The sequence below is a fragment of the Schistosoma haematobium genome, chromosome 2 (genome assembly GCF_000699445.3).
Source record: "Schistosoma haematobium chromosome 2, whole genome shotgun sequence".
Lineage (NCBI taxonomy): Eukaryota > Metazoa > Platyhelminthes > Trematoda > Strigeidida > Schistosomatidae > Schistosoma > Schistosoma haematobium.
Window position 1 is genome coordinate 1640948 of NC_067197.1, and position 22243 is coordinate 1663190.

The following is a 22243-nucleotide window of genomic DNA, read 5'->3' on the forward strand; positions in this document are numbered from 1 at the left end:
TAACAGACAGTTGTTTTGAGTTCCATATGTTCTTCAATTGTAGGGATGCTGCCATTACTTTGCCAACTGTTGCTTTTATGTCTGCATCATATTCTCCATGTTTACCTACGATGCTGTTCAGCTACGTGGGAGTTTCCACCTTTTCCAGAGTTTCTCCACCAGGTGTGATTGATATATAGCAAGGAATTACATTAAGTTTATTGTGCAACAATAATCCGTAATGCTGTGATTTGGTCTGTGCACGACCGATCCTTACGAAAGCCAGCCTGTTCATCCTGAAGTTGGGTTTCTACTGAATCCTTCATTTGGTTCAGGAGCAGTCTGTTGTAAACGTTTCCTGGTACTGACGATAGTCTGATGCCTCTAAAGATCTCACACTTGATGAGGCCTCCTTCCGTTGATATCTTGACGAGGTATCCTTCTTTCCAGTCTGTTAGTACTCATCCCTCCCAAATCTTCCTGAACAGGATATGAAACATATTTGGGGTTACCTCTATGTTTGAATTCAGTGCTTCAGCTGGTATTTTATTGGGCCCTACTGCTTTCCCACTCTCGATTTGTTTGACGGTCATGCTGACTTCTTCGATCGTTGGTTGAGTGATATCTATAGGGAGATCGGTGTGTACTGCTTCGATATCCGATGAATTTAGTGGAGCTGGCCTATTTCATAGTTCCTCAAAGTGTTCTATTCACCTGTTCCGCATTTCCTGAATCTAAATGGTTATCTCTTCTTTGTCGTTGGCTGGTATCTCTAGTTTGTTATATTTGTCTGCTCGTTTCTTTTTTATGTCATATAGTTGTCTCATATTTCCTTCTCGTGCAGCTTTTTCATCTATCCTTGTTAGGTCTTTTATGTATCTTTACTTGTCAGCTCTAGTGCTCCTCTTCATTTGCTTGTTTACTTCTGTGTATTTGGTCTTTGCTTTGGCTTTCTCTGGACCACAAGGTGTTTGAAAACTTAATTATTCAAAAAACTAATGGGTTAATAAGAAAATAGTAATATGGAAATAGTGTCCAGATGAAAAGTAACTGTCTACTTGACAAAGTTGGTCATGACAACAACCTGATATTTGTAGGATATTAGAAGTGGGTTAGAGCCATAGTAGACTGTTCATTAAAACCTATCACTTTTGTCCACAAAGTTTAAAACCAACGAATTAGTAGAACGTCTACCCATATAACTCATTTGATAGATTAGGATCATTTTAAAGATATTCAACATTCATTTACAGTTCCACTTGACAATCGGCAACCATCTTTTTAAAACTTCCTGATAATATTTTCTTTTGAAGATAAATGCTTACTTACGCCTGTTACCCACAATGGAGCATAGGCTGCCAATTAACATTCTCCAACACACTGTCCTGGACCTTCCTTTCTAGTTCTATCCAATTGTTGGTCATTCTTCTCATATCTGTATGTCTCCATTTCTCAGCGTAATGTGTTCTTTGGTCTTCCTCTTCTCCTTTGGCCTTGAAGATTTTAAGTGAGGCCTAACCTTGTGACACAGTTGGATGCTTTCCTCAATGTGTGACCCATCTACTTCCTTATTTCTTCCTCCATTGGAATCTGGTTTGTTCTCTCCCACAGTAGGTTGTTGAAGATAAATGGGGGATAGTAAAATTGTGAAAATGATGAATAAGTCATTTCTTATTAAAATTGTTTATTTTTTGTAAAGGTTAGGACTGAATTCAATTTCTCAGTGGTATCTTAGCAACTAACTGTTTATTGTTTTTCTCTAAAGTTGATAAATTCAGTAAATAGTATTAAAACGAGACAAATAATGTTAGACTACCACTGAAAACCTGGAAGCACTGGATATGTGTTTCGTCCTAGAATGGAACGTCTCAGCAGTGCTCATCCATGATCCCACACTCCGCAGTCGAACTCAGGATCTTCGGTCTCGCAAGAACGCTTAATTTATAAGTCACTGATCCAGTGTCCAATGTGTTAATGTCTTGATTACAGTTAGAAATTGTCACAGACTCTCTATGAGATATGTAGTTTCTGGGATAGATCAATGGTGGGATTGTGGATGAGCATTCTTGGTGAGTGTAAGGCAGAGTTTTCCACCCGAAATCTTGACTGTTGTCATCCTTGTGTTACGTATACTTTATATTGAATGATAGTAAGTCGTCTTATATTCTGCTTATAAATTAATGAATTAATTAAAAGAAACACTTTTATATTACTATTTTAAGTGCTGTAAACTATGAACAGTTACAATGAAGAATATTTCCAATTCTGTACATAAAATTTTTCAGTAATTTGATCTGTAAAAGAAAATTTTGCATCATCGACATCCCATTATCAAGTTAGTTGTGATTATTCAGTAACTTCATATAGATATCAATATTTAGCTTAATAATTAAACACTGATCAGGCATTGAGGACAACTCTCAAACTCGTTCGAAGTAAAGACTGGTATCAGGCAAGGTTGCTTACTCTCACCTTTCCTCTGTATCCTGGTGATCGACCGGATCATGAAGACGTCAACATCTGCGGGGAAGCATGGGATACAGAGGAATGCTAGGGTGAAGCTGGACGATCTACATTTAGCAGATGATCTGGCTCTTCTATCACACACACAACAACAAATGCAAGAGAAAAAAAACAAGTGTAACAGCAGCCTCAATACCAATAGGTCTCGACATACACAAAGAGAAAAACAAGATTCTCAGATACAACACAACATACGCCAATCCAATCACACTTCACGGAGAACATTTGGAAGATGTAAAAACCTTCACATATCTGGACAGCATCATCGATGAACACGGTGATGGATCTGATGCAGATGTGAAGGTGTGGATCGGAAAATCAAGAGCAACAGAGATACAATTGAAGAAGATCTGGAACTCAAAACAACTGTCTGTCAAACAACATCAAAGTCAGAAGTTTCAAAGAAAATGCCAAAATAGTTCTACTGAATGGAGCGGAAACCTGGAGAACTACGGAAGGCATCATCCAGGAAATACAGGAGTTTATTAACAGTTGTCTACACAAAATACTTCAGATTCGTTGGCCGGACACTATTAGCAACAACCTACTATGGTAGAAAACAAACCAGATTATAGGGGAGGAAGAAATAAGGAAGAAGTGCTGGAAGTAGATGGGTCACACATTGAGGAAAGCATCCAACTGTGTCACAAGGTTAGGCCTCACTTAAAATCTTTAAGGCCAAAGGAGAAGAGGAAGACCAAATAACACATTACACTGAGAAATGAAGACATACAGATATGAGAAGAATAATCAACAATTGGGAAGAACTAGAAATGAAGGTCCAGGACAGAGTGTGTTAGAGAATGCTGATCGGTGGCGTATGCTCCATTGGGAGTAACAGACGTAAGTATGTCAGTAAGTAATTCAGATCGGTCATTAAAACTAAGTTTATTTCAGAAAATACTTATTACAAGATAGAATAAGTATGATGATTTCCTTATTTATTTCATTTCATATCCGTTTACTGATCACATGAGAATGAAGCAAAAAGAAAAAAAACGGAAGAAGAAAACGCATATCATAATCTTTTTGGCAACGAATATTATCGATTTCTCTTTATCATTTCCATTTGTTTCCCTTGAATTATTGATTATTTGGTATTTTATTTTTTTTTCAATTTTAAACTACAGTTAATAATTTCTAAGGGGAAACAAAAAAAAAAGAAGCGAAATATGAGAGATAGATTGGTAGAGTATAGAAAATTAGGAGAATGAATTGAATTTTTATATCATTTGATTAGATAAACAAATTTGATGTAGGTAAATGAAAAGATTTACAAATGATTAGTGTAGAGTTATGGAAATTGTTGAGTTTTTTTTATTCATTGGGATCATGAATGGATCAATGTTAGATCGGTATTGAAAACCCCTTAATGACCTGGTATGTCCAAGGGTGGGGAGAGTTAAGTCGCCCTCACTCTCGAAATGCTCTCAAGTGACCATGTGCATACAAGCATTGCCAGGAAAGTCCTACTCACTGTCTTTTCAAAGCATTACTGTTGTTTACGAAATTGAAAAAACGAAAAGCGAATATTCGGGTTAATGGATATGCAGGTTTCACCTAAAGGAGCTGGAAAACCCCCATTTCAAACCGATGATGCACAAGGGCACCAGGATCCTAAACAAACAAATGGCGTATGAATTAGTTGTTGGTCACCGGCTATTATAAGACTGCATCTCATTACGTTGCTCCACTACCTTGTGGATTAGACCCATAGGTCGAAGGCTCCGGATTTAGCCGCTTAGGAAAACCACTTGTTTCGTTTTGGGCACCCGGGTAATATCCTAGCCCTTAAACAAATCGAATAAATAAAAAAATTTGAAAATCTGGAAGTATTGTACAGCTGTTTCGTTCTAGTATGGAACTTATGAGTAGTGAAGCTAATTCGTGTCAGATGTAAGACAGTTACCCACCGGTGACAATAGAATATGATCGCGTATTATCGTGAATTGTTTAAAGTTTCTTCATTGATTTTAGATCATCATGAATATTTCTATACAGTTATTGTCAAACCATTAAAAATCAACATGATCTTAATGAACACTAGATTCGACTCCTAACCTCTTGCTAGTAACCCCCAGGCTAAATATATACAACAACTTGCACATGAGAGAAAACCTGGGAAATATGGAAAGAAAGCTTTACTCCAAAGGTTTGTTATGTACAGGAAATCTAGGTTTTTTATTAGTATTTTAGATGACCTTAGGTTTCCGGAACGCTGTTAAACATAGTAACAGTATATGTAATTATTCAATCAGAAGTGCGACATGTAATTTTTCACTTACTAGATGTTCCAGACAAAAGTTCTATTGAATAATATGCCTCTCAGTGCTTTCAAAGCCTGTTTTGGCTTTTTCTTCGAGGAGTTTTCTGGATCTCTCCAACAAAATCATAATTAGTATTACTTGAATTAAGAAATCACATAATTTATTTTGTGAAGTAAGGAAACTTACTCACTTACTTACGCCTGTTACTCCCAATGGAGCATACGCCACCGACCAGCATTCTCCAACACACTCTGTCCTGGGCATTCATTTCTAGTTCTATCCAGTTGTTGGTTATTCTTCTCATATCTGTATGTCTTCATTTCTCAGTGTAATGTGTTATTTGGTCTTCCTCTTCTCCTTTGGCCTTAAAGATTTTAAGTGAGGCCTAACCTTGTGACACAGTTGGATGCTTTCCTCAATGTGTGACCCATCTACTTCCAGCACTTCTTCCTTATTTCTTCCTCCCCTATAATCTGGTTTGTTTTCTACCATAGTAGGTTGTTGCTAATAGTGTCCGGCCAACGAATCTGAAGTATTTTGTGTAGATAACTGTTAATAAACTCCTGTATTTTCTGGATGATGCCTTCCGTAGTTCTCCAGGTTTCCGCTCCATTCAGTAGAACTATTTTGGCATTTTCTTTGAAACTTCTGACTTTGATGTTGTTTGACAGACAGTTGTTTTGAGTTCCAGATCTTCTTCAATTGTATCTCTGTTGCTCTTGATTTTCCGATCCACACCTTCACATCTGCATCAGATCCATCACCGTGTTCATCGATGATGCTGTCCAGATATGTGAAGGTTTTTACATCTTCCAAATGTTCTCCGTGAAGTGTGATTGGATTGGCGTATGTTGTGTTGTATCTGAGAATCTTGTTTTTCTCTTTGTGTATGTTGAGACCTATTGGTATTGAGGCTGCTGTTACACTTGTTTTTTTTCTCTTGCATTTGTTGTTGTGTGTGTGATAGAAGAGCCAGATCATCTGTGAAGTCTATATCGTCCAGCTGCTAACTCGCTAGAGAAACGCTAACCAGAAAAAAATTATTTAGAAGATATGGCAACTTTGACCGATTCATATATGTGTCAAGTCCTATGTTATAGCTGACTGGTAATTTATTTTGTTGTCAACAGGGTAATTTGTTTTTTCTGTATGTATTTTGTTTTTGGGCATAAATTGATTATTCTGTTACGAAGTATCATAAATAATTGATGAAAGTTGAACAGACATTGACAAATGTCTCAAAATATGTTCAAATCGATTTAGTTGAATAGTTTCCATATTCAAATCAATTTTATTTTCATCCATTATGTTATATCGTAGATGAGAATAATGACCGGTAACTACTGGAATCTATTTCTGGACTAATGCCATACGTATACATATGCGTCTGTCAACATATTTAACGTCTCATTATGTCCACTAATCGCATAACCTATACAGACGGGTTTATGATAAGCCTACGACCTTTCGCTGCACAAGTTACAAAAAAGTACTATAAAAGACATTGTGGTGGTTGGCAATATGCGTTAAAGAGAATGAACATTAATCATATGTCGATTCCCGAGTTTCTAAATTCTAACTGTCGATCACTAATCAACGAAATGAACTATCTTCAATTCTTACTAAGTCAAAATATGTATCGTAATTGTGGTGTCATCACAATTCAAGAATTTTGGTTCAATGATTTACAGGACGACTGCCTAGTGTCACTACGTGATTTCAAAATTTATCGTCAGGATCGATCAAACAATAAAAAGAGGTGTGGCGGCGGTGTAGCTACGTTTGTAAACGTAAACTGGTGTCCTACTCGTTTGGATGTTCATTTAGACTTCGTTTTCATTAATGATGTGAGTGTATATGTGACTCATAAACGTGCTCCATTTTCTAGCTTGGATCACTGTATAATTCGTGTTCTACCTAAAGTATATGGAAAGCATGGGAAGAGTACACTCTTATATCAAATCAAGAAAGTCAAATATAGGAATTACTCAGAAGAAAATATCCGAAATCTGAAAAACATGTTTCATACGACTAACTGAGAATTATTTACAGATAACTCACTGGAAATCACTACTGATGTTATCACTTGTTACCTTAAATTCTGTTTTGATATTTGTTGTCCCACTGAGACCATTTTTGTAAGTTTCGATCGACTTACATCTTCATAACTAAAACGACTACGGAGGGTGAAAGAAAGAATGTACAACGAGAAAAACTCTAATGAAGTTCGTAAGCTAAATGGTCTGATAAACCTAGAGATTAGACGTCTCAACTGTATGTTTACTCAAAAACTCTCCAAGTATTTGGAGACTCTTTAAAGAACTTACAGATGACAGAAAGATTAGGAGCGATAACCCGCTGGATGTTTGTGACTTAAGTAAGTCTTTTGTACGTCAGTCATCTGGTGTAATGCTCGTTTAATCTACAGGTTTAAAGAATAGCTGTGCTCCTAGATTCACTGAAACTGATGTCCGACGGTGTCTCCAGTCACAATTCATCCTGATGTTTAGGACCTGATGGTATCCCAAACCTCCTTTTTAAAAAGTGTGCTGACGTCCTATGTTATCCGTTCACAGCTATCTTTAACAGATTCTTCTCATCTAATCTCATACCGAAAATGTGGAGAAAGATGAAGATAATCCCCGTACCAAAGAAAGTATCTGGTGATAGGAATGTGAAATTTAGACATATTGCAATAACTTCACCCTTCCTCAAAACAATGGAAAAGTTGTTAATACGTCCACTTCAGCCTGCGATAAAAGAGCATATTGATCCGTATCAGTCTGCTTACTGACGCAAAAGAAGCACCTTAGATGCTTTTCTACATCACAATACAGTGTTCAACTAAGAAAAGGGTAAGAAGTATGTTCGATGTGCTTTTCTGGACAATACTTCAGCTTTTGATTCTATACTAAGACAACGTTTAATTAACAAGTTATTCAGCGTCAACACTGACATCTGGATAACCAACTGGTTGTATTCCTACCTCTCTGGAAGGGAACAGTACACTGTGTTTGGAGGAAAGTGTTCAGAGTCTATACTGTCTCATGAAGGTATACCACAAGGAGCTGTTCTTTCACCGCTTCTCTCCTCTTTTTTTCTGCATGATCTGCCATCTTCCACAAAAAACACTTGTGAAATATGCGGATGACCTCACTAAAGGTATGCCTATATCTTCCTCTTTACATCCCATAGAAATGAATGAGTTTTCGTCTCGTATTGATTGTTGGTCTGTTGATAATGGTCTTATACTTAATCCATCTAAATGTCAAGCTGTTAACTTTAGCATGAGACATGAACACCATCTAAACACCATGTTGGGATCCCATAATGCTTGTGCTATTGGAAACTCTTTGATAAACACTGTGTCGAAGGCCAATTATCTTGGTGTTACCTTTTCCTCTGATCTCTCTTGGTTTTCTCACGGTTCATTGTTATCGAAGAAGGTTTTCCGTCTGACCTACTACATAAACAGATTGCATGCTCTTGGAATTACTCGTCATTTACTCTTACAATTTGTCAATTCTTGCATATTACCTAATATTCTTTACTGTTCTCCATTATTCTTTCCCGGGCTTTTGAGAAAAGACTTTGCTGTATTGCGAAGAGTGCTGAAGGCAGTTAGCAAGATGTGTGATGAATCTTTCGAAGTCATGATTAATATGGTCGTGGATAGACATTTAAAATCATGCAAACTCCTGGTAGGTGTTATTTTATCAGATACTAACCACCCCCTTCACTCTTATCTTTCTCCTTGTATATCTTCTGGTAGAACGAGACGAAATTACATTAAAATCCATGCACACAAGCAAAAGTATAAAAGTTCTATAATACCTTACCCAGCAAATATACTCTGTGACGAACAGGTTGTTGGAGTTAACCTAGTCAATAACTTGCATTCTTAAGGATGTCCTTAGTTTGAAATGTTGTACAGTTTTTCAGATCGTTTCTAAACCTTTTCTTCCCTTTTTTTGTCTTTGTTTCTGTTTTTTTTTGTGTAAGAAACTTGTTGAAAAACCCTGTGCTGAGAATTTCTATATTGTACCAAAACTATAATATTGAAGAAAGACATTAATCATAATAATAAATGATAGTGCCAATTAGAGAACAGTGGCTTATCGACCAGACCAATGACACATAAAACCAGTACGAGCAGTCTAGAGTCTTTATTGGTCCTTCTTCCTGCCTGTTCGAGTCCAGAACACCAATACCAACCTCTGAGATATGAATCGTGTATTTCATACATACTGGGTTTATATACAAACCCAACAGACCACATCGTACCGTAAAATAGAAAATATACATTTGTACAAGATTTAACCAAAGTGGCTGTGAATAAGGGAAATGGTAATTGATAGACAGGGCATAACTCATGAATGGTAAATGGTATAATAATAATCTATGGATCAAAATGAAGCTTATAATAAGAGGAACACGAATATGAATAGGTTAGTTACTTGACAATTATGCGACAAGAATATACGTTTAGTATTAGTCCAGAAATAGATTCCAACAGTTACCCATCATTATTCTCATCGGGATATAACAGTTCGTGTTGTAAGCATTCATTTGTTTCGCTCACTATTGTAGTATGTTTTTCGTTAGTAATTGTGAACTTATTATTCATTTTTGTATCACATGTTACTGAGTTAGATAGAAATATCAGCTACTTACTTGTGGTGCATTGTGTTCGTGTAATTAATGTATACGTTTTTGATTTTTATGACCGAAGGTATATTGACTTGTTGTCTTCGTCCTCTGACCAGCTATTTAGGATTAAAAGAGCTGCGTAAATCGTTAGGATCTGGGCTGTCCGGTCACTATTGACAATTAGTTACGTTACTTGTTAACGACAAGACCATTAGTCCGATTAGCATAAATGAACTTGTTACTTAGTGAACACTATGACCAAGTGAACATGATAAAGATTACACTCCAAAACAGTGCTCATTGTCACCATTGGCTACCATGACACTTCATCTTCTTACGTTGCTCCACTGTCTTATAGATTAGACATTTAGGTCGAAGGCTCCGGATGTGGCCCTCTAAGAAAACCGCCTACTTCAGTTTGGCAACTCGGGCAGTATCCCAGTCTTCACATTAATCGAATGATTTATGTGGAGCATATCTGTTTGGTGCCTCCCTGTACCATTGTCTATGTATTTAAATAAATTGATTAATTCTTGTTATTTAATAGTAGTCAACAAGTTTACATCATTTGAAAACACTGAATCAGAATGAAATCATAACCTCAAATACATATTTACATCATTATGATTGTTTTACAAAATTGTTGTGAAATTATTGACTTTTTCAATGATCACATTTACAACAATTGGGTTATTTATTTCCCCAACTATGTGAATATCGATGTAACATTGACCATCTTAGATTTGATGTAACTTATCAATTATCTATTCTAATCAAATATTCTCCTAAACTTTTATGAAACGTGTATAGGCTATTTTTAAGCTAAATAGTGAAGTCAAGACTGTAGTTTGTATAGTTTCCTTATTTATTACTGTTTTTTGCAGAAAAGACGATGAAATCAATGCACTAAATACATTGTGTTATAGGAAAAAAAAACGTTATAGAGATTGTCTTAAATGTTTAATGTTTTGTCCATGTTTTTTTCTCAATATTTCAAAAGTTCAATGAACCCTTTTTTTATAATTTGCAGAGTTACATACAAAAACAAAACAGTCAGTCAGCTACAACGTAGGACCAGGCACATATTTGCATCGGTCCAGGTTGCCATACCTCATTAGCACAACAAGATGAACACCGGATTCATAGGAGTGGTTAGGTCAAAGGTGGTAATATATAAAAGAAAGATTGAAATAAGGATATAGTACACGAAGAAAGAATTAGTTCGTAGAAAGAAAGATATGAAGCGATTTTAATCCCACAGTTTAAGGGAAGACAGAGAGTGTATACACCGACGCCATTGTGATCGATTCTGAGCCATGTCACTCCCAGTCTCCAACCATTGGTTACAAAAGTCACGCGGACCCCAAACAAGTAGTCTGCATCTACCAACATGGCTCAGACTAGAAGTTAGTGTCTTCAAGCACTGGTGCCACGTTTTGGTTTGGCCGCCCCTAACTTTCTTCCAACCATCTCCAATACCGGATAGCATTGCACGTCGTGGTAGTCGGTGTTCAGGCATAAGTAACACGTGGCCCAACCATCTCAGTCGATGATGATTCACAACCTCATCAACTGATCTACCATCATTCTCTAATACCCTGCGTCTAACCTCACTATTACTTACTCGGTGGTCCCAGCAGGCGCCAGCAATATTTCTAAGGCATCTGTGGTCAAATACTAGTAGCTGTTCAGTAGTTTCTAATTTTCACTGGTACCCCCTAGCTGATATTAGCCTTTGACCAATATAACCTATAGAACTCCATATAAATGAAAAATATTTTTCCTAAATAAATAAAGATAGTCTAGTGGTTAAGCGCTTGCACGCGAGACTAATAGGTCCTGTGATTTGAATCTCACGAGATGGTATCTTGGATGTACACTACTGAAGAGTCCCACAATGGGACGAAACAACTGTCTATTGTTTTTAGGTTTACCATGATGGTCTAACTTCAACTGATTCATAATCTCAACTATTTATATTAGGATCATCGTTAGTTATTTCTTACAAGAAATCAAAACGAATTACAAATAATATAATATCAGATGAGTTTTGTGGATATAGTCATTTCAGTGGTTAAGATCATTAGTCAGTTGAGGCTAGATCACTAGTGGTTAAGTGCTTGTGCGCGAAACCAGTAGGTCCTGGGTTCGAATCTCGCAAGGGGTGCACTGCTGAAGAGTTCCACAATAGGACAGAACGGCCGTCCAGTGCTTCCAGGTTTTCCATAGTGGTCTAGCTTCAACTAACTCATGATCTTAACCATTGAAATATAATATAAATCAAAAGTTCATTAGAACATATTTCATTTCATTTTATTCTCATAGAAAATAATTAAATAGAGATAGTAAACATTACCCAACTACAAACTGTTTTTTTAATCATAAATATGATCAATAATTGTAGAACATTTTGCATAACAACAATTTTATAAAATATAAACACTGATGTGTTGTGTATGTATGGATGTGTGTGTGTGTGTTTGTCCATCTATTTATGTATGTATCTATCTGTATATCTATATTCTTTCTCCATAGTAACTAATTTTATTATGTAATAGATATAAATGAACAATCGTTTCTAATCATAAATAAGAATAAGTTTGATAATAATTGACTTTTAAACAAAAAACCATATGACAATTGTTGGTATCATGATGTTGTTTCTTCTTCTTCTTCCTTCTCATCATCACCATCTTCTCCCGCTTCTTCTTCTTCTTCCTAATTCATCATGCTGTTATTGTTACTATCAATTGTATTTATTATGTTACTTGAAATAATAATAATAAACTAAGCTAAAAAGCTAATTTGAACAAAATAGAACAACAAATAGCGGATCTCTTTCATTCTCTTCATGTTCATCATCTCACTCACTGGCACCTATTTCCAACTCTATAGAGTGTGTGTGTGTGTGTATGAAAGAGAGAGAGAAAGAGATTAATACCAGTGGATAAATATATCTTACCATGAAAAAAAGAGACAAAAACGAAAATAAATAGAACTATCAACAACAGGAGAATAACTGAAGTCAAGCAAAGTACTAAGTTTGTCAAATCAGTCAGTCAGTCAGTCAGTCAAACAACAGACAGACAATCCACGTAATATCGACATTAAATCAAACTCAACAAAAGACTGAAATGAAATCTTTATTTATGCATATATAGTAAGTAGTAGATGTGTAGACAATAAGCCGACTGAGAGAGATCAAGAGAGACAGAGGTGTATCACAATCAATCCAAAGAATTAAATAAAATATAGATTTATACACTTTAAATGAAATTTTTTTTGAAAGAGAGAAAAAAAACACCAAAAAAAACAAAAACAAAAGGAAGACAAACCATAAACTGGTAACTATGGTTATTTAACGTCTCTACACATATACTGACTCTGTCTCTCTCTCGCTCCCACACGCACACATGCATACACACACGAATACAAACATTCATAAAAGAAGAAGCAATGACAAATGATTAAATAAAATACACATCATCAAGGCTTTTAACCTATTACTTTTGCTTTTTTTTCTTAAACATATTTTATTGAGACGAAGTAGAATTTGTGATTAAATTTTGTTTTTCAAATTCATCTTTATTTTGTTGTTGATCATCATCATCATCATTACCATGGTGATGATCCCGATCATGATCATGATCTTGATGAGTATTAATTAATGTACGGGATGGTGATAAATCACCAGGATGTAAAATATTCAATTCACGTTTATGTTTCTTTTTTAATTTTTTACTTTTTTTATTCATTATAGATGGTGGTGGTGGTGGGGTTGGTGTCGCTTTTGTATAACCATCAACATATTGATAATTATTATTATTATTGACATTTCCTGTTGTCATCGGTTGTTGTTTTGATTTGATTTGATCATTTAATAATAATTCAGTTTGTTCACGTTTATAGGTATCTTCAGCTCCACCTTTACTAAGCATTGCTTTACGTAATTCAGTTTTACGTCGACGAAAGAATCCTAATAAATATAATAAAATAATTAATAAATATAAAAATAATACACCTAATACAATACCAACAATAATTGGCCATATTGGTAATTGATGAATTAATTTTGGACGAATTTGTGGAAAGAAAAATGTTTGTGATAAATAAAAATGTCCAACTGGTTCATTAGCTGGTTGTACACCTTTTGGTATATCACCTTGATTGACAGATATGATTGTGACAAGCTGTAAGAAGAAAAAAAAACAGAGAAAGAGAGAGAGAGATACCAGTTGAAACATCATCATCATCATCATAATGTCAATGTAAAAGTACTTGTATACCAATACACCCACATACACACATATCTACAGTGTGTATATGGACCAACCATTGTGAATGAATGACTTCGGTCAGTTGATCTTCATTTGTCTACCTTTCACTAAATTATCCATCTGTGATTATAATCCTTGTGATTTAAGACAATATCAAGACCATCTGAACAGGATGCACATATATCAATAAGAGACTAATCAATTACAGTCACAATATTATTTTTTTAAAAATTTAATAGTTGAATTCATGAACCAATTAAAGGTAGAACATTATGGAAGAACCTGGAAACACTGGACGGCCGTTTCGTTCTAGTATAGGACTCCTCCTCCACAATCCCGCCTTGTGAGATTCGAGCCTGCCGGTCTTATGCGCGAACGCTTAACCTCTAGACCACTGAACCGGCTGGAATTTAATGGTTTATTTTTGAATTTTTAAATAATGATTTGAATTCTCTTCTCATTCATTAATTTTTCAATCAACAGTTAATGCAAACTAATCAAAAAGGTGAATACTATAATAGTTAATAAAATAATCTGTAAGACTATTTCAACGTCTTTGCACAATTCTTAGAATGACTAATCAGAGCGCTAGTGGTCGGTAGTTAATTGCAACTCTCAATGATTAACAAGATTCATAGCTATAGTCAAGATTATGGAAAATTTTGATCAGGGTTCTATTCTGGAATATCTGAAGTATAAAGTATTGAATAAAAATTTCATGTGTATATGATGGTTCATCATAAGCACTGTGTTCATTTAGGTTTAACAGCTCAATCAAATAGTTTATTAGACATGTGGAGTAATTTAAGGAATTATTCGTATGCATTTCGAAGCACTAGACGAACGTTTCGTCATAGAATACACTGAAGATGGAGATAGTTCAAATCTACCGGCTCAGTGGTCTAGAGGTTAAGCGTTCGTGCGAGATAACAAAGGTCCTAGGCTCCAGTCCCGAGTGAGAGGTCATGGATGAGCACTGCTGAGGAAACCCTTACTTGGACGAAATGGCTATCCACTGCTTCCAGGTTTTCAATAGTGGTCTAGTTTAGATCGACTCATGAATTCAACCATTAAAATCTATCTCGTTATTGTTATTCGATATTAAATTTTATTTGCAATCATCTTGTGGATTGAAATTCGATACTGCCAACAGTTTACTTGGCACTTTGACCTGTGTTTCTTCAAGAGAGTCATCAAAATATAACTCTTGTCGCGGCCTTATTTATTTATTGAATACTAACACACAGTTGTATGTACACAATTTCACGTACAGCGTTTTGGGTAAACTTCACAATAAATGACTACAATTAAAAATAACTAGAGAAGCTTTAAGTTTATAACTGATTGATCACTGAGTATTGAATAATGTTATATGCGTTAGTCTTTCCTGGTGTTGATCGAATCCTGTGTATCGAGTTTCAATGTGTTGAATTAGGGTTACAATGTCTAAGAACTAGACTAGTGGACACACTAGAACTTGATTGACATAATTCGGTTAACATTAAGAAAGGCTTGACATATATGACATTGGTCACCACTCAGTGATATGCCAATTATAAATACGTTTCATCTCTATAAGAGGTTGGTCTCTACCAGAATAGCTCGATGGTGGTATCTCCAACGGTAAAGCTGAGTGATACAGGATGGAAACCGCCAGAGATCATAAGTTTACTCAACGTTAAAAGTACACCCTGTTAACGACTGCCAAATAGTACAAAGTTTAGGTCCAATGCCTCCCTAAGACTACCTTCAAATATCATCCAACAGGTTTTTAGTTAGGAATTGTTTTTCATCATATTTATTCATAATAAATTTGCTTTTCATTATTTCCATGAAGAGGCTTACACCAGATTGTCAGCTGGAACATTGAACCTAAATTTAAATCATTAAAACCATTTTATAAATATAATTTTATAACTAATGTCTTCTTATCTATTCACCAACTTAGTTCTGTTAAACTCTAAGTTGAAAAAGTAACGTTGATAAGTATTCACATAGACTACTTCATCATTGATACATATGAAGATATTTTCCATTGACCTACAGTTCAAAGTCAAATATTTTGTTGTTGGAAAAAGTCATTTTATATTGTGAATATCTAATTTCCTCCAAATGACCTGGTATGTCCGAGGGTAGGGAGAGTTAACTCTCTCTCTCTAACTGCTCACACTCGACCATGTGTATACAGCCACTTCCAAGGAATTTCTATTCATTGCCTTCTTGAGGCGAAGTTGTTGTTTACGAAATTGAAAGAACGAAAAGTGAATGTCCGGCACTTTAATCATGTTGTTTGATATGAAGGATTCACCGAGGACAGTTGGAAAACCCTCATTCCAAACCAATAGTGTATATGGTCTCCAGGATCCTGAAGAAACAGATAGAGTATGAACCAATTATTGGTCACTGGCTACCATGGGACTGCATCTCCTAAAATTACTCCACTGTCTTATGGATTAGACCTTTAGGTTCAAGGCTCTAGGTGTGGCCCCCTAGGAAAACTACCTACTTCAGTTCGGGCACCCGAGTAGTTTCACAGTCCACACATAAATCAAGTAACTTGTGTGGCGCATATGTATTCGGTGCCCCTTTGTAATAATACTCATGTGTTCAAATAAATAATAACGTACTAATTAATTTAATTCTGTATAAAAAAAATTAGCTACAATGTTCGGTTACTTCTATAGATATCTATCAATTTATACATTTCTACGGAGTAGAATACATTTAATATTATGTATTTAGTATAATATGGAATTCCCAGTGTGGTGTATGCTACTGATATCGACAGATATATAAGTAGTAAGTATCATCAATGGAAAGTGAAACGCCCTGAAGGCAGAAGGTTAAGAAGATCAAAGAAAAAAGAATATGAACTAAGAATGATCGATGTGGAAACAAAGAAACAATAAAGTCGGAGACAATTGATTAACATTTTGTAAATGAACTATTCGAGATAGTGAAGAAGACTTGTAGCTCAGGTGGATGATTTTGATGGAGTTTTGTTCTCTCAGCTAGAGGTGTATAGAACAAGTTGTGAAATCCATACGGAGAAATTCGAACACTTCACTTCTACTTGAAGTTTGTGCTGATGATGTCGTTCAGAAGAATGATGAAAGCTCCACGACTAAACCATCCAGCTCAGAGAATAAAACTCCATCAAAATGAACCATTCATTGTATGGTTCTTAGATTTTACTAAGACGTTCTGTAATTTGTATATTCAAATACATTCGATTGTCTTAACTGGTGTTCTCATTTACTACACCAGTAGATAACAGTTAGTCAAATCCTTTTATTTACATTAAAGGTACTAAGAATGAATAAGAAAAGTATCTACCTTACCTTAGTTCTAACATATTATTATGATTCATTGATAATTACAAATGTAAATAAGATAAATTATTCAATTTGATAGACAGATTAAAACTGTTCCGCTACTTGTACATGTCACATTGAATGGTTGTTATGTATAATACAATAGTCTGTATGATCTATATATGTGTTTATTTATCTATTTAGTCATAGAATAGAAAGTTATCACCATGTGTCAAAAGAAAAAAAAACATTTTACAAGTGAAAAATAAATAAATAAACAGTTTCATTCCTTTTTGTTGTTGTTGTTGTTGGTGGTGGTGGTTATACTCTCTTGAGATTGTATTTATCCAAAATGACAGTTTTTATAACATTAGTTTACATTACAGATTCATGCATAACATTGAATTATCAGAAGGGGGGATTTGTGGAGATTTTAGTTATTTTATAGTTGAATTTATGAGTTAACTGAAGAACTTGAAAGCAATCGACGACCGTTTCGTCTCAATGTGGGACTCCTCAGCAGTGCACATTCACGGCCCCGCTCAGAAAGATTCGAACTCAAGACCTATCAGTCTCTCGCGAGAACGCTTAACCTTTAGACCACTGGGCTGGCCGGCCGGAATCCAACGATGTTAGTGTCTAACTTCAACCAATCTATGAAATTGAGCTACCATCCACCATTGTCTTCAGTGAGTTACTGTCTCACAACAGACCCTGTTGAATTCCACTAGTCACTGTTTTCAATTGTGTGTGTGCGCGCTTGTTATTAGTATTATGTACGCGTAAATATCAATTGATTATGTGCGTTTATTGAGTTGTGGACCGATTGTTTTTTTTATGTTTTACCGCTTACTTTATCATGTTGGCTTAGTGAACTAGCACTCTACATCCCTAGTAAGAGGAGTTCAGTCAAATCAGAAGTGCGTCACTAACCGACTGTATCGGTAAATGAATCCCCAAAATAAATAGTTCTATAATTCTTCGATATTTGATACCGACCTCGTTAGTTTTGCCGGACATACCGTGGCTGAAGGCACTCAGTCATGCATCCTCACCAGATCATCAGTTGGTACGCCATGCTACACATTCCTTACAACTGCTATCCAGCTTAGATCAAAAACTTTTCGACATATCTATCGTTTTCAAAATATATCTTCGAATACCTTCATTTCTAACTTTTGATTTGACTGTGTTGATATACGTCGATTATAATGGTGTTATGTGTAAAGGCGTTGTCAAACTCCAAATGCCTGTGTCATCTTTATGACATACAGAAGCTATCGGTTGATTACTACTCTGGGAGATCATGAAATAATAGTAGTTGGAAACGTGAACTAATTAATATCACTGAAATAGTGTAAACGTATTGTGATCCTTTCAAGAACTAAACATATTCTTTATCAACCAAGTATAGGGTTATGGGTACATACGTTTTGGATTTCTTAAATAAAGACCCGAAAAGACTTTTCATGGCCATCCCCCTGATAAGTTCTTCATTTGATTCCAGCCGATGAGAGAAAACTCTAAAGCCATATAGCCTAGCATTATCTGTTTCTCTATAGCAGCCTATCAATAACTTATGTTTATTTTGATGGAGTTTTGTTCTCTGAGGTTAATGGTTTGGTTGTGGAGCTTTCATCGTTCTTCTGAACGACATCATCAGCACAAACCTCAGGTAGAAGTCTTATTTATTTAATATATGTTGAAACATTACTTGATCTGACTTATGGAGATACAAAATAAAACTTGCTGATAAATATAAACTAGAATGAAATTGAAATCCAAGCCTTTCACTAGTTGATTGCACTCAGTTATATTTAACATGTAGCAAAGTACACCGTGAAGTTATGCTATTTTGCCCAGTTTTTCTTTTGTGTTTCAGTTTGATTGATACAGTGTGAAAATAGAAGTCAGAAAACATTTTTCATTGTTACATATTGATTGATGAGTATTATAAACCATTTCTTTCAGTTTTGTTATATTGTTCATTACGGACACTAACACCGTTAGATGCCGGTTGGTCGACTTAGTGGTCTAATTATTAAGCGCTCGTGCGCTAAACTGATAGGTCCTGGGTTCGTATCCCGCGAGAGGCGGGAACATGGATGCTCACTGCTGAGGAGTCCCGTACTAGGACGAAACGGCCATCCAGTGCTTCCAGGTTTTCCATGATGGTCTAGCTTCAATCGACTCATGATTTCAACTATTGACATTACTGATTGTTTAAGGGTAAATTTGTATAAAGTAATAGGTTAATATATAATGCGTTTGCAATAGCTCAGGTATATCCACTCTTTGTGTTCCTCCCAATTCTAATCTTCTGAATTCCTCATGTCCCTTATTTTATCTTTTCCCAAATTTATTTCACTGGGTTATACTCCTTGAATAACATATTCAAACCCTAATCTTTCCGATTACCTCCACCATTATGGGATTTGCGTTGACAATTATATCTGTGCGGTAATGTGGTATGACAACTCAAACTGATGTAGGTACGTACGAAGTTCTACGTTGTTACTGACTGACTGACCTAATGCGTTCAGCTTTCAGTTCAAATGTCATGTGTTTGAACCCCGTTCTGTCTAATTCGATCTAAGTAATCATGTAATAAGATCAGTAACTTTTTATATAAGCGATACGATTCATAATCGAGTATATAAACACATACTTGATGATTTTATGTATATAATTAATCCTTTATGTCGTATTGAATGATGATTTACTTTACGGGATGGCTCATCCTATTAATCTCATTAAGTTTATGATTATTGTGCGACTATCACTCGATATCAACTATCCTAGTTATCATGAACTTAAATTTAGCTATCGATCACCGTTTTCATTGTATATAATAAGATATACACTTATTATCGGTTAAGCTAGTCCCATAGGAGACTATTCATAACCCAATTAACATCCTAACAATGCTTCTTACTGCATTACATTGAAATGTAAGTTCTAATCACTGGTTATGCATTCATCTCTTTACATTTAAAGGTACTAGCATATCGATGATGCATATTACTGAACTAAATTCTAACTTGAATAGAATATTCTATCAATCATCTTCAATTATCTGATAGATAGATTAGGACAAGATCCTTCATCTTGTCAAAGACGTTTTCATTGAAAGAACGAACTACATATTGCTGAGTGACTACACAAGAAAAACAGGATAACTGTTTAAATAATCAACTACCGACTAAACTATATTTCTCTACCAAGGGATGAACTGATATAATCCTCTAACATTATTTGTTATGTTTAATAATGTTCAAACCAAATACAGATCTGTGTTTATTGACAAAAATTCCATTGAAAAATTAATATATTTCACTAACTTTATAATATGTCATTTTAATAATTGAATTTATGAATCAATTAAAGCTAGATCATCATGGGAACTGTGAAAGTACTGGATGGCTGTTTCGTCCTAATATAAGACTCCTCAACAATGCGCACTATTTATTAAGATTTTAATTCACCTATGACTCTGTACTAGATGAAAATCAGGGCGTTCGGTTTTCATGGCATGTGTGTGTGCGTGAGTGTGTATTGATTTCAGACCACTAGGTTGGAATTCATTCATTTCAGTACATTGCACGACATTCATTCAGTTCCATTCAATTTAATGACTGAATTTTTAAAGTCGTAAATTTTAATTAGAATTTCGGAAATTCATCTTAAACTTACTTACTTACGCCTGTTAGTCCTTGTGGAGGAACATAGGCCAACCACCAGCACCTGCCATTCAACCCTGTCCTGGTCAATCCTTTCCAGTTCTTTCCAGTTGTAATTCATCCTTTTCATATCAACTTCTATTTCCCAACATAATGTGTTATTTGGCCTTCCTCTTTTCCGCTTCCCGTAAGGATTCCAAGTTAGGGCTTGTCTCGTGATGCAGTTTGACGATTTGCGTAATGTATGTCCTATCCATTCCCATTGTCTTTTCCTAATTTCTTCTTCAGATGGAAGCTGATTTGTTCTCTCCCACAGAAGGCTGTTGCTGATGGTATCCGATCAATGGATGTTGAGTATCTTGTGTAGACAGCTATTTACAAATAATTGTACATTCTTGATTGTGGTTGTTGTAGTTCTCCAAGTTTCAGCTCCATACAGTAGAACTGCCTTGACGTTCGTATTGAAGATTCTGACTTTGATATTGGTTGAAAGTTGTTTTGAGTTCCATATGTTGTTCAGTTGTAAAAATGCGACCCTTGCTTTGCCAATCCTCGCCTTTACATCTGCATCTGAACCTCCTTGTTGATCGATGATGCTTCCTAGGTATGTGAAAGACTCTACATCTTCCAGAGTTTCGCCATCAAGATTGATTGGATTGCTGTTCTCCGCCTTGAATTTGAGGACCTTGGTTCTGCCCTTGTGTATGTTGAGGCCTACTGATGCAGGGACTGCTGCTACAATGGCCAGAAATTCATCTTAAACTTAGACACTAATTAATATTCAGTGACTGATTAGTTGAATAATTTACGAGTTGTTTTTCTTTAAGAACTAAATGTCCCAAAACAGAAAGGGAAATGAATTGACAGCTACAAAATATCCAAGGAGATGTCAGATAATAGTGGATGGTACCGATTCCAAAAAATAACTACAGTAAAGAAAAGTGTATTATTAAAATCATTTGATGACTAAATGGTTGTCTATGCCTTACTCAGTTCAATATATATAGACAGTACAGAAATGAATCATAGATAGAAATGAAAAAAAAACCCGACTTACATCAACATCTGATATATGTTTCGCGAACAGAGTACGTGCCCATAACCATCCAGTAACTTTAATTAAAACAGGACGATTTTTCACTAATTCATCAACATGACAAATAATCTCTGCACAAATTGGTGGTTTTTGAATTCGATTCCCGACACGATTACATTCAAATACCTTTGTGTAGATGTTTCGTTGAATTCCAAGATGAAATAGAAGGATAAAAATAAAAATGAAGTAGGAATTACTTATATTTTAAAACATACTAAACTATATTTTTTTCTATTTTAAATATCTGAATTCATGAAACACTAGATGACCGTTTCGCCGTAGTATGTGCCACACAATGTTGACTAGTATTGGTGATGGTTGGAAGAAAGTTAGGGACAACCAAACCAAAATGTGGCATCAGTGCTTGAAGTCACTAAATTCTAGTCTAAACCATTTTGCTAGATGCAGACTGCTTGGTTGGGGTCCGCGTGACTATCATAACCAATGGTTGGAGACT

General features: G+C 35.4%; 1 protein-coding gene across 2 annotated transcripts in view; it reads right to left on the minus strand.

Annotated features, from left to right (window-relative positions):
- Positions 1-10909: 10909 nt before the first annotated feature.
- Positions 10910-22243, minus strand: part of MS3_00006013 (uncharacterized protein) — an 80457-nt gene continuing 69123 nt past the window's right edge. Inside the window, exons 3-4 of one of the 2 annotated variants that reach the window (XM_051214103.1) lie at positions 21748-21912; positions 10910-13609 (exon numbers count right to left, since the gene is read on the minus strand). In XM_051214103.1, coding sequence (XP_051067232.1) covers positions 12953-13609; positions 21748-21912 — 822 coding nt within the window. In that variant the 3' untranslated portion in view covers positions 10910-12952. Of the gene's footprint in view, positions 17090-21747; positions 21913-22243 lie in introns of those variants that run through there. The other variant, XM_051214104.1, reaches the window with a different exon arrangement.